Source organism: Convolutriloba macropyga, chromosome 3 (genome assembly GCF_964194025.1).
Source record: "Convolutriloba macropyga chromosome 3, txConMacr16.3, whole genome shotgun sequence".
Classification (NCBI taxonomy): Eukaryota; Metazoa; Xenacoelomorpha; order Acoela; family Convolutidae; genus Convolutriloba; species Convolutriloba macropyga.
The window spans coordinates 25,218,809-25,232,677 of NC_134470.1; the positions used below are offsets into that span (position 1 = coordinate 25,218,809).

The 13,869-nt window shown below is 35.2% G+C and overlaps 2 protein-coding genes across 8 annotated transcripts in view; one reads left to right on the top strand and one right to left on the bottom strand.

The window, feature by feature from the left end:
• The window catches only part of LOC142336093 (sodium channel protein 1 brain-like), a 100,059-nt gene that overhangs the window by 49,865 nt on the left and 36,325 nt on the right, over positions 1 to 13,869 (bottom strand). For all 7 annotated transcript variants that reach the window (XM_075384619.1, XM_075384618.1, XM_075384624.1 and 4 more), the window contains one exon: positions 11,927 to 12,070. In XM_075384619.1, the coding sequence (XP_075240734.1) occupies positions 11,927 to 12,070 (144 nt within the window). The remainder of the gene's footprint in view (positions 1 to 11,926; positions 12,071 to 13,869) is intronic.
• LOC142336096 (dipeptidyl peptidase 2-like) lies at positions 6,034 to 11,872 on the top strand. Its single transcript, XM_075384638.1, has 7 exons — positions 6,034 to 6,192; positions 6,623 to 6,789; positions 7,419 to 7,588; positions 9,767 to 9,984; positions 10,391 to 10,517; positions 10,798 to 11,227; positions 11,386 to 11,872. Exons 1-7 carry the CDS (start codon positions 6,128 to 6,130, stop codon positions 11,757 to 11,759), a joined length of 1,551 nt encoding a protein of 516 aa, XP_075240753.1. The 5' UTR covers positions 6,034 to 6,127; the 3' UTR covers positions 11,760 to 11,872.

Below are 13,869 nucleotides of genomic sequence, written 5' to 3' on the forward strand. Positions count from 1 at the left end.
TGAAGGACGGTTCTTTATTAAATTAATCTGGGTATTTCTAGTGCGAATTATTTAATTGTGATATTGGAAAAAACTATTTAAGTTTTTATCACTATGCATGCCCTTCAGTGATTTTACAACAAATTCAAGCAATTCGTATTACATTTGAGTAATGGCAAAAATTACATGCATAGAAGTTAGCTGGGTACCGAAATTAAATGCATATATAGTGTAATGCATACGCCTGTAAAAAATCAACAGAAAACAGCAAACCATACACCGAACAAATGAGAACACACTAAAATGAGTACACAATCAAAGTGAAACAGTCGACAGTTATCACAAAACAGCCTGCTATTTCGACCATATCGGTTTGGAGACTGAAAATTTCAAATTGAAAATCTCAAATTAAAATTGAAAATTTCAAAAACAAAGCGACTAACAATTTGCTCTTGAACCACAGTCGGGGGAAGTTTAATTCAAGGGCTGTAGCCGAGATAAATTTTTGCTAACTGTTGCAAAAAAATTCCTACCAGTGGCGTATTTTGAACCCTCTACCTGCGGAGTTCTCGACAGCAGCATTCACCACTCGGCTATTTATGTAGAACATTCCAACTCTACTCGAATGAATAAATACAAAGAGCTTACGGCATTTCATGAGAGTTACAACAGAAAATTTATGTAGATGTCCAATAATGTGCCTTAAAGCGTCAATCCAGATTGATTCTTTTTGAACAAAAGCGTGATAAAACAATTATGAACCGATGCAATGGCATTTATGTAAAAAGATATTAACTGCAATAAAACTTCTATTTCAAAATGTTTTGCAGCCTTATTTCTCAAGGTTTTGGAAAGATAAACAGGCAATAAATTATCTTACCTATGTTGCATAATTATGGTCAATTCATAAAATCAAGAAACGCTTATTTGATCAATATATTTTTTCATTTTTGTTTCCATTGTAAGATAATGCGCGATCACATTATCGATCCTCCGCGTTTACACAATAATTTTGCTTAGGGGAATAACCACGTTATTCTCCAAATGACCCGATAAAGAATACAAAAACACAGTGTTACAAAAACTGCATTCGGAAAATCCCAATTTGTTGCGTGGCTATTATTAATTGTGGTTTGAGTCCACTGGTTCATTGTTCCGACACCCACTTTAGTGGGGAGGGAGGAACTATATGATCAAATGGGTTTTTTTTGTTCAGTCAATTTTGGCTGATTGATATATTCATCGTACAGAGTTGTGAGTGGTATCATTAGAAAACAAGTGCATCCTAGAATATGGAATTAAAAAGATTTTTCGAACTTCTTTTTTACAGGCAGTTATCGAGGTTACAGTTTTGTGAATATTCGACCATTTTTATTCATTTATTACGTAATTTTTGCTCAGTTTTGCTATAATAATTCAAAATATGTTAAAATTTTTAACGCTATAGTGTTATTTTTACCGTTGGAGATGGAAGAGCATTGCTGAATTCTTTGATTGGAGTTTTGTTCGGCTAAAACGTTTTGATAAAATTTTCAACATTCATCAAAAATGGTACAATATACGCTTTTTTGGTGCAATTTGTTTAGGTTCGTCGGAAGCAGAGAACTAGAAACCCCTGACACAATCTCTGTAAACTCCAAAAAAGCTAGATTAAATTCATCGAGCTAATAAAGTCTTCTTTAATTAAAATTTTGCTTCTTTATTCAAATTTAACTCACTAATTACACAAAAATCATTATTGTTCTTTTAATTTTGCAAACATTTCACTTAACAATTAATCTCAATCGCAGTTATTTGTAACAATTGAGTGGTTTGATAGGCGCTTGGCAAAATCAGGGATAGGTTTGATCTCATCGTGGATTCTTAAGATCACAGAGTTTTTAAGTATTTGGTCGCTGCCTTTTTTCTGAAAACTTTGCTTTTACTCTTTTAATGTTAATTACTGAAAAAAATTTTTGACGCAATTAATGACAGTTCCCATTTACAAGAAAATGAGTCCAAATGTAGATATAGTTTGTTTAGAGAAAAAATCTAATTGTTTTTATGGCTTTGACAGAGAGTTTTAGTAAACTTTAACTGAATTCTTGTGTTTTGCCTTCAGTTATCATTGTTTTTGCAGCCTGTTTACTAAATCGAAGTAAACAAAGAATTAAATGTCTTCTTCAACAGCTGCAAGTTAACCTATAAAATGCAATCTGTGACCTATTGTCTCTAATGACATTAAAAATATTTGTTTTGAGAAAATTTCAGTGATTTTTTGAACTTGTCAATTTTTTTATCTTATTTCTGCGAACTTTTAGCTGACTCTCAATGGATACAGGTCAAACCTTTTTTCATGAACTTTTAGCTTGCTCTCAATGCATACAGGTTAAACCTTTATTCAAATAAGATACAGACTGATGTTTGTGGCAGTTTTTTTTTTAAATAACGGCTTGTTGGTTTTGGTAATAGGTTTTGCAATTTTTGTGCGTAATTGCCCATTTACGCTGTTCGTCTTTGTTTCTTTGGTAATCTGTCACCTCACTAAAAACTCCAACTAAACAGCGTTTAAAACACCCAATTGAACATATTTATGGTTTGATGGTTTTACGGGCTTATGGTTTTAAGAGCTGCGACACCGTTCTCTTGCAGAAATTTGTAGTTCTTTTATTTTTCTTGTATTTGGTGCTATTTTTTTATCGTATGCCTTATATTGGGTAACTAAAGTTCTCGATAGCCAACTGTAGATATAAAAGATAAATTATTAATTGACATCGGTATATAGCTAGTGGTTCTAATGACTTTCAATAAAATCTTATTAAAGAGTAATAAGTATTCTCAGCTTTCACCTTTTTCTCTTTTTTTGTGTTTTACAATTTTGCATCATTTTTATTATTTGGCCTCATTATTGAGAGATCGCGTTAATTTTTCTTGAACGAAACATGTATTTCTTTCTGTTGGTTAAACGTTTGGACTGATGTCATTAGGGCTTAGAAAATTTGTTTTAAAGAATTTGTGATTCTTATAAACATTTAAAAGTTTGCGGTTCTTTTTCTCATTTTGAGATAGTCCGTTTACAAAAAAATACTTTATTATGTTCAAAAGAGACGCGAGTGAAGATTTAAATTTCTCGCGGTTAATAACTTTTTTAATAAATTAAATATAACGGCTTTCAACACTGATTTCGCATTGGTTGTGAAATTTTTAGTTCTGCTTGTAATTATTGTCATTTTATAGTCCTATCCCGTAACAAAGTCTCTTTATTATCAGGCGCAATTAGTTTTCTACGAAATTTCAAGATAAACTGTCTATTCATTTTCTTGAAAACTCATTATTTTTTTAAATTTAGAGAACATTTGTTTTCTTAAAGACAATGGATTTTTGTGCTTTACCAATCTTGTTTTTTTTATTTGTAGTTTAGTATCTCTATAGGCCAGTCACAACCCTTATCTAGTATACTAACATTTGCTCTTTATATAACGGCTTCATTTTCCTCAAAAGGTCTTTGTTCTTGGTCCTACGAGTTTTCAAAAAAAAATATTCCTGATTCATGCATCTTTGACCATTCTTTTAGGTTGTTGCTTTCTTTTCACCGTATCACAGTAATTAGCGACCCTGTTGCCCTTTGAAACGAAGCATTTGAAAATTTTTAATGTTCTCATTGAACAGCTTAACGTTTAATTGGCTAGGACACCAATTTTGTGCAAGTTTTGAATTTTGTTTTACGTGTATTTGTCGTTGTTTTTGTAGTCGTATGATATATCCTGGACAATAAAAGGTCTTAATAACTTTCTATGGAGGTACAAATTAGTCTCTCAATGTTTTTAATCACTTTGACTTTAATTGATTTCCAAAAAGGCAACATTTTTTTAATCTTTGCCCTTTGGCTCTTTTCTTGTCGACTTGTTACCACGTCGCATTGAGGAAAATTCCAATATTTTTTTTCTAATGAAGTACAGGTTCACTTTTTAGAATACGTTTTATTTGATGCCATTTCGGTTTGGTTATTAATTGTCTTAAAAAATGGACATTGAGTTTTGATCGAAATTAATATTTGTAATTATATGATTTTTTTTATCGCCGTCGTCTCTGGTAGTCACATTAATAACAGGTCTCATCGGCCTTCTAATATAGATTGCTTATCCATTTAGCGGTTTGATGAGCGATATGTTATTTTTTTAATCTCTTCCTCATTTGGTAGACAATTAAGTGGAAAATGTACATGAGCGGGGTCGGAACCTTATGTGCGAACGCATATTACCGAGCCTCCTTGTTTGATATCAATTACTACAACTCAAAATAATAGTCAGTTGATTTGCTTTCGTGTCCATGGCTACATCATTTTTTTTGTTTTTTTAAGGTCGCAATCACAGACGAACAGCTGTTGTTTGTACCACTTTATTGGAGTATGAACAAATAATCAATCGATTGAAATCACAGCTTATTCTTCAGTTTGGACTATTTTTCATAAATTCTTGTCTTAGTTGATTTTCTCCGCAATTTATTAGGAGAGAATTCAAACTGTAGACAAGAAATCATGCAGGTCTTATGAACAACGAGCTGGTGTTGATAGCTGATTGAGGTTGAGTGTTTTGTCAGGGTGTCATGACTGCTCTCTGGACTACTTGGTTAGTAGCCAGAAACACTCAAAAATTTAATGTTGTAATTAAGGGAAAGGACAAATGATACCCTTGCCTTTTAGAAGCTGCAATATTAGTTGTAGAAGAATATTCAGTGTCGGAACAAAGATCAAGACGAGCTGGGCAGCTACAACTGTTGTCCGTAACTGGAACTGAATTCATTGATGCACAAATTCAAGCATCTTTATCATCAAAGCGTGTTTACAAAAGCTTTCCTTTCAAAACTTGTAATAGAGCTCACTATAGAGAACACAAAATTCTTCAAATGAAAACAATTCTGGCACATTTAGAAGGAAACAGTCGCCAATTGTTTGGCTGTTTGAAACTTGAAACAGGCAAACAACTAATCAAAAATTCAAAAAAAGACACGCATGACTACAATAACTACCTCAGACTCCGTTCGCGAGCAATTAAAAAATGAGGCGGGCAATTAGCTCTCACATTTCTTTCTAAATAAAAAGAATAGTATTATAGAACAACAATAGACAAACTTATCATGGCAGCTAAAATACAAACCGCTTCTAAATGCTATATCGGGATACTCTAAAAAGTCGAAAAACGTTTGAACAAAAATATGGGCTAGAATTAAGTTCTTACCTTTACAAAATAATGGGAAAACCAAGGAAAACCGTCATTGATTTCTATTGAGGGTTCAAGCCTGTTTTCTATTACTGAAGGTAACAAAAACCAAAAAAAAATTACAGCCGGCTCAATAGAATGGCGCAGTTTTCATCACCTCTATCACCAATAGCTTTATGAATTCGTTCGCGAACGCCATTCCGAATTTTCTTCACATTATGATTGGACAAATCTCAGCAACTGTAACCAGTTGTATTAAAGTTGCGATCCGAACAAGTTCATACGAGAAAGACAAGCTGTAGAAAGTATTGCTCGATATCTGTTTCTACGCATGTAAGCAAGTTTAGACAGATGATTATATAGTCGTTTGTCTAAATCAGGTGAATTTTTTTTTCTATAAAATCACACTCGTGTTTTATCAGATCAAATGACATTTTGAATTGCTTCAAATGTCAAGGTTTGTATCCTGGCATCAGAATCATAGGCAACAAAATTACGAAAATGTCCAAATTTTGGAAAACATTTCGGTCGTTTATTATTTTTAGGCTCAGGCATTTTCACATTAAACTTTGCGACTCGTTTTTAACTCGCTCATGGCGACACATAACTTCCACAATATCTTTAGCACACACCAAAGAACGACAAATAAAAGTAAATAAACAAAATATTAAATTCTTTACCACTGGAGGAATGAAACTGATGTTTACAAACTAAATAGCAATCGAATTCACAGGAGCGAAACTTCGCTAGCCAAGAAATGAACAAACAAGGCTACATTTTCAGACGTAATTTTCGTAAACATCTTTCGACAGCGGAAGAAATAATAAACTTGGACAAACAATTAAATTTGTGAGACCATCTGGTCAATCAGTTGAAACCAATCTATGATACGAAACAGCTGCGCCGCAGTACTTGTCGAATCCTGTAACAATCCACTAATTTAAGAAGACATGACAAAGCTAGCATTTCTTGCTGCAGTCTTCATGGCTTTGGCAATATTTGGAAGTTCCTTCGGGTTAGTAATCTTTACCCACTTTCTCCTCCCTCCAATTTCGCAACGGTGATGCAGTTTACACAAAAATTTGACAACACGAGTCAGTAATTTGGCTATTTAATGTTTTATTCTGTTAAATAACTAGCGATCTCCCATTCTGGAATTAAAATACTTCAAAATCTGATAAATACAAGATGAGAAAAACAACTTAAACCAGCGACTAATGATTTTCATCTGAAAGCGAAGTGATGATTTTCAACTATCTAAAAATTCACAATTCCCAATACAATTCTAATGGAGAAGTAGCCAGATCCTTTGCAGATCTTTAACTATTGCAGACCCTTTTGATTTTGGGCAAAACAGTAAATGATGTCGAATAGACACGGTGTAGTTTCGTTAAACAAACTTATGTTCAAGAGATAAACGGAAAGAGGTGTTTTTATGAAATTAGGGCCAAGATGTTTAAATTCCACCAGAAAAAGGACCACTATGGGATGTTGGTTGATGCTCGAAATGTGGAAGCGACCTTCGTGCAGAGATACATTGAGATTGATGAATTCTTCTATGGCGCATCAGACGATGTCTCACTGGAAATTGAACAGAGCACAAAGGAACGCGGTAAGTTCAAAACCCTTAGCAAATGTTTCTTTTGTTTATGAATTTATGCAAACAAAAGATTGCTTATTACCGGTGAAAACTCTCTGCCGCAACTTTATTTCTATCTTGTTACGTTCAATCAATCCGTTAACACATCATAGAAGGCAAAATAGCTTTCAAGAACATCAAGGCAACTACATATCGTAACGTTAAGGCAAAAAGCGAATGGAAGTAGAGCGGCATATCTTTGGCTGGCTTTAGTCTAGATTCAAACAGATCAAGAGCACTGTACAGTCGGTTCTGATGAGTCGAGACCCCGAGAGTATAGTAGGAATGAATAATATCTATGTTGAGTATAATGTCTATACTAGCAGGTCCGTATAAGCAAGCTAAATAAATTTCATTAAAAAACTTTCACATGCCTTTGGAAGAATACATGTGCGCATCCCAATATTAATTTCAATGATGCATTTACCAAAAAATTAATTCTACACAATAAAAGAAAATGAGCTCAATGGAATGGCCAGAAATATTGACCAAAACTGCTAAATACGCAATTCTTCACGCATTGGAAAGAGCGAATCTTAATTTTTCATGGTTTCGAAGAACGACCGAGCCAAGCTTCCGAAAAAAACCTAAAAATGTTCTAGGTCTGGAAGTCTTGGACACCTCTCCTCTGACCACGGACGAGGAGCGAGATCTTGGGCTGGGTCTGAGCGATAAGAATCACACCATATTCCTATACACGGGAGGACAAGGCCCAATCGAGGAGTTCTACTACAATTCCGGATACCTTATAGATCTGGCCAGATACTACGGGGTAAACATCTTACCTATTTAACTTAATAATTTTTAAAACACAACCGACTAACTTTGAGCGATTTTCTCTCGAATAGCTCAGGAGCTGTTGGCGTCTCGGTACCTAACTGGCACAAAGAGAGTCCAGCTGAAGCTCAGCTGAGAGAGGTGGTGAAACCCCCCAAAAATGACCTTCACACCATGATTTTATGTCTGCTCAGCAGCTGCGGCCATTTGCACACTTTCAGACTAGTAAAGCTCTAAGAGAACTGCTCTCAGCAAGCTAATGCTCTCAACCAATTATGTATGCTATTTACAACTAATAAAAAATGATTAGATCTGCTTCGCCGTATGTCTCTTAAAAATGTATTTGTGCAAATATTATCTACCATTAGGTGAAATTCCTCTACCATTGATACAATCTAGCGGAGAATTAGATAATAGCATTCTATGTTCCCACATGTAATGAGGAAAAAAACTCCAGCCTGGCATGGATTATTTGTTCTGTCATTTCTCAACCCGAAACAATAATTGGAGAAGGCCATGAGTGGCATCACTTAAAAACTTTTGGAGAGTAGCATATCTTAGTAAATGGGTTTTTAATTTCGCTCAGCAGAGATGAGGCGTTAAAAATCTAGATTTCCATCCTAGATAAAAAAAAAATCCTGGTACTGAAAGCGGGTTTCGTCATTCTTTTGCAAATTCCATTCTATCGGAAATCCCTAGTATAACTTTGCATTATTCTCAGTCACCAAAATTAAATATAAACCGACTAACGTCGGGCGAATTGCTCTCGAACGGCTCCAAACAATTTAGAAGGGGCAAAGGCTTGAGAAACTATTAAGCTGCAAAAGTTCTGACTGTAGAGGGATTCCATCCCGCAACCTCTCGGATGAGAGTCCGTAACATTAACAGCTATACACAAGCAATGTATGTCTTTGCTCACATTTGGTTTTACTTTAGTAACAGGCTTAATTTCTGAATGGACGCGATTAAAATCATTAAGGAAAAATCAAAAAGTCAGGCGTGAAAAATTTACTCGAAAAATGAAATTGAAAGAATATTGGTCGGGCAAAACTTTTGAAGAAAAAAGGCACGCACGTTTACAAAAATGCTTCAATGCGTTCGAGAGCATTTAATCACAAGCACTGCTGTCAAGGTGTGTTTCATTGTGAACTTCACCAGTTTAACCAAGCCGGTTTAGGGAGAAGTCGTTTCTACACAAGCTGGTTCCAAAAGAAGGCGTGTGTGCTATTACATAAAATAAATAATAAACATACCCGGCAGATTGCCGGAAAATAGCCACCGTTGATTCCCATAACAACGATTCGGATTGAAAGAAGAGAAAAATGATTTTTGTAGAAAAACAATTTTAAATTGCAAATTATTTTGATGTCATTTTGTTGTTGAACAGACTCCCGTTTCATAGTGAGACGATACAGAGGCGAGTATCACTACCAATGAAAATTAAAGATGGCAACTAAGAATTATAAGAACCAAGTTCGAGTAACGGGTATCTAAAACTGGGCTTTATGGGTTTATCCCGTTTCTATTTCTGATTTCGTTTTTTTTTATACTGACTCTGTTCATTTTGAATTGCTTTGGCGAGGAACTGTTGTCTAAAAAACTTTTAGCAGAATGAGAGAAGAGTGAAACTAGCCTAGAAAAGTCAAGAAGATTTCACGCAAAAACAAGCTGTGAACTAGGTAAAGCGAAAAATTTTTTTCGACGAAGTAAAAAAACATAGCAGGACAATTCGAAGAAATTCCATTGACTAAACAAAGAAACTAGACCTAGAACGGACTATGAGTGAATTGGGAGAGCCATTTAGAAAGAAAAGCCGATCCAAAAATCGAGAAAACAGTAAAAATCAGTGAAATTGACGCATGTGGAAAACCACTAGCTAAAAAGCGAATTTTTGTTCAAACACCCTTTTCCCACTCTTCTTCAAAATTAGAGAGAAAAAAATTCACGCCGCAAAACCACTCGCTTTTTCACTCCACTTCTTGTTCCGGCGTGCCAAAATCACTACTCCAATTTGACTTCAAAAATCATGAAAATGTGCGAACAGATCTTTAAAAAAAGACATCGCCCCAATACAATTTAAATTCTTTGAATTGTAAAAAAAAATAGGAGCGCTATAATAGCCGCCTGAGAAGCTGGGGCGGCTATTAAAAATAATAACAACAATATGTTGCAGGCGGTTTTGGTGTTTGCTGAGCACCGATTCTACGGTTCTTCTCTGCCTTTCGGATATGAAAGCTTCAATGAGAGCCACTTGCCGTATTTGACAGTTGACCAAGTTGTCGCAGACTACATGAACCTCATCTACTTCTTGAAGTACACTCACTCAATGCCAGACGCCAAAATCATCACTTTTGGCTCCTTTTATGCAGGAAGTCTCGCTTCGTACATGAGGTAAATTGCGATTATACTATTAAGCTACAAGAAAGCGCCAAAACACCTCTAAAAAAAGAAGAGCGAAAAATCTCAAAATTATTCAATATTTGCTTCGTCTGATTTTTTTAACATCGTCTAAATGGCATTTTCGGTTGAGCTAAGTCAGTCAAACGTGGTACCAAAAGTTCAGATTTTTTGATGGATGACACTAAAGTATCAATACAAAAAGTAAACATGGCACGTTTGATTATGTGGATCAGAAGCGTTTCGTTAGCAAGATATGCTGAAACCGTATAGTCAGCTGATTTGTTAAAAATCCACAAAAACTTGAATTACTTTAAATTACCTCAACCTAAAGCTACCATTGGATTTTCTGGTACAACTGCTGAAACAATTAAAACAGTGTGCGATTTTACAATCATAGGTTTAAGTACCCAGAGCACATAACAGGCGCCTTGGCATCAGGAGCTCCAGTGAAGATGGCAGACGACTTTGGATCTCGTACTCTGTTCTGGCCAACAGTCACTTCAATCTATCAAAATGTCGACTCAGTTAGTCTCTTAGCTATTCCCATTTGCAATAAAATTAGAGCACGAGGAACAAGAATACGAAATTATTCCCCTCAATTGAAACCAATAAAATTCTATTGTAAACAGAGATGCATTTTCCACTTCAAGTGTTCTAAGTATTGCAAGATAAAGATAAGATAAAGTCTTCAACCGTCGTATTCAGAACAGCTAACTATGAAAGTAAAGAAAATACAGAAAATCACCCACTAAATATTCCGAAGAAATTGAAAAAACTGATAATGAAGAAACTATATTACACTAGATCGGAGACCAAGTAGTGGAACTTGTCAAAAGCGCATACGACACTCTCAACGAGTTGCGACAGTACGGTCCTCAAGGCTACAGTGCAATCTCCGATATGATGCATACTTGTCAGCAAGTTTCGCCCCATAATTTCGAAGACCTACAAAAGATAACTAGAAATGCATTTGGGCAACTCAGTCTTCACAATTATCCGTTTTCCTACCATGGTTTCCCAGCAAACGTTGTGGAAAAATCAGCGCAGATGGTTTATGACGCCAGCACGCCAACTGAAGGCCTCTATGACGTCGTGGCTTTCTATTACGGACTGCAGGAGGATGACTGCATTGATCTGGTTGCTATTCCATCAGAATGTGCAGACCAAACTGGTTGCATGAATGGAACTCAAGGAATGGCTTGGGATTTCCAATTATGCTGGGAGGTCTTGTCAGGTATGATGTTGAATTTTCACATTTATAGCCACAAAAAAAGTAAATCATTTGAGACAATTACATCATCATTAGGTTTGCCACGTTAAATCTTGCAGTCTGCATGAACCTCTAAATTATTTAACCTAGTAGGAATTAATTGAACTAAATCAAAATTTCAGACGTCGGGAGCAACATTGCGTACACAATGTTCCCCAATTTGCCCTGGACGATGGAAGATTTGCAGGCATATTGTTCGGGCAAATTCAACCTGCCAGTTAATCAGAGATACCAATGGTTCAAGATAAACTACTGGGGATCTCAGGTGTCCTCAGCTACCAACATAATCTGGACCAATGGACTGCTGGATCCCTGGTACGGGACTGGAATCGCCCTGGACACTACGCCATACCTGAAGGCATTGGGAGCTATGGAGGGAGCATCGCAAGGTCTGGATTTGATGTCTCCAGTGGACGGAGATGGAATGGAAGAGTACCGAGAGATGGAACTGGAACTCATCGGTCAAATTATCGATGGAACTTTCCCTTCATCCTAACAGATAACGGCACATCATATCAATAAAGAGAAAAATCCAAAACTTCTGATTTGCCATTCTCAATATTACAGCAATTGTGCCAGAATTAGCTAAAATTGATATCTCTATAGCAATATCCTTTTAGTGAGTCAGAAGACTTTGAGTCAAAAGATACAAGAGAATCTTACCTTCTCCTCATTTTGAACATTGATAGATTCCTCATCGTAGGAAAGTGTGACAACAGCTAGCATCAAGTTGATTAGGTAGAAGGAGCCGAAGAAAACGAGGATGACAAAGAACAGTACGTTCCAGGGTCCGGCTGCCATCAGAATCTTAAACAAACAACAAAGTTGCGCTTTAAATGACAAGGATGCTCGTTAATGTGCGTTCGCACCTGATGTTCCGACCCGAGCTCACCTACACTTTTGACTTAATTGTCAACCAAATGAAGAGATAATAAAAATAGATGTTTGTTTAAAAAAACGTTTAAAAACCTAACTACTTTTTGAATTACATAATGCCATGCCTCATTACAGCGCTGACGAGATATTTCATTGAAAAAACTACTAAAACAAACAAACAACAAAACAAGCAAAAACAAAAATTTCACGGCAAAAACTAAGTATCTAAATTTGAACGCACCTATTAACAACGCCAAAATGCAATCGTATAAAACCTTAACTGCACAAATATTCTTTGTCCATACTATACAGCAGATGGCAATTTTCCTTAATGAGACTAGGTAACAAGGTCGACAAAAGGAAATAATAAGGCAAAATTGAAAAATCAATCAACTTTTTTTAAACAAAATAATTTGTAAAGTCTTAAAAATCATTAGCTTTCAACAAAATAATTCTTAATAAATTTACTAAATATTCATTATGGAACCAACAGGACCTGTCGTTGGTTAGATTAAGCCATAGGAACGGACTATAGAAGCAGAAAAACTCAAAAAAATTAAACAATTTGCGAAAACACAAATTATTGAAGCCATTAAAATCATTAGCTATTATCTGAATACTATGTATTCTTCCTTCCAATTTCATTCAAACTCACGCAACTAAAATTATACTGAAGGATTAATTAAGAGCATTTGGGCCACATTTGAAAATCATTGGCATCTGTTATTACGCGAATGAGCTAAAAGTAGAGAAAAAGAAACACAAGTACACCACTAAAACTTTTACTTAAACGCATATTGTCCACAAAAAAACATCAGTTACGACATGATGTCACTGGACATTTAAATTTTTCGAATACAAGAAATTGAATGAGACCTCTCAATGATGAGCAAAAGCTACAAAATGACGAAAAAAAACAAAAACTGAAAAATCATTGAAAACGTATAATATCATAACCTTTGAGACTATTCGCTATAAAATGACTGCCTCGGAAAACATCAAAACTTAAATACTCAAACTCAAGCTTTTGAGACCGTTCAGCTATTTACGCCTACCTAAAGATTTTGAAAAAAGATAGGCAAAAACCGCTAATTCAAAAAAAATTGAGCGAAAAAAGTGTCGAAGCCTTTAAAAAATAACTTTTCTGTAATGAATTTTCTATCAATCATTAAGTTTTCAACAACATGAAAATCTTTTTTTTCAACATGACTTCAAAACTTCACAATATCAATAAATATGAACAAATACATTAAAACCACGAAATTTCTGAGAAAACCGTTACTATCAACGCCACTAAACTCAATTGCTTTCAGCGAAAGGCAATAAAAGCGCTCGATGGGAGCATAAGAACTATGACTCGATGGGAAGACAAGGATGTTTGTCATTGACAAGTCACCGATACGATAAGACATTACAAAAAGTCATTGACTAAGAAAACAAGAACAAATACAGGCAAAAATCAAAAATTCAGTAGAAAAGTGCGAGAAGTGTCGAAGACATTTAAACCATAAGCTTATCTTTGATATCGTTATCTATGATCCATTGAACGTCCTTTCTAAGTCAATTGGAACTAACACTAATAGGATAATGTGATGAGATTTCAGAAGAACCAAAAACATCCAAAAAGTTTCCAAATGTCCAAAAAATGAATTAAAACTCGCACATCGATTTTATCAAAACAATAGTTAGAAGATAAAGCCACAGTTAGATTATTTTTTGTTGAAGAAGGA

What these genes read in the sequence shown, in the direction of transcription:
- LOC142336096 (XM_075384638.1), top strand. Translation starts at nt 6,128, where the DNA reads ATGACAAAGCTAGCATTTCTTGCTGCAGTCTTCATGGCTTTGGCAATA. An exon ending in ATATTTGGAAGTTCCTTCGG is followed by an intron (nt 6,193 to 6,622) that starts GTTAGTAATCTT and finishes TTATGAAATTAG; the next exon opens with GGCCAAGATGTTTAAATTCC. An exon ending in ACAGAGCACAAAGGAACGCG is followed by an intron (nt 6,790 to 7,418) that starts GTAAGTTCAAAA and finishes AAAATGTTCTAG; the next exon opens with GTCTGGAAGTCTTGGACACC.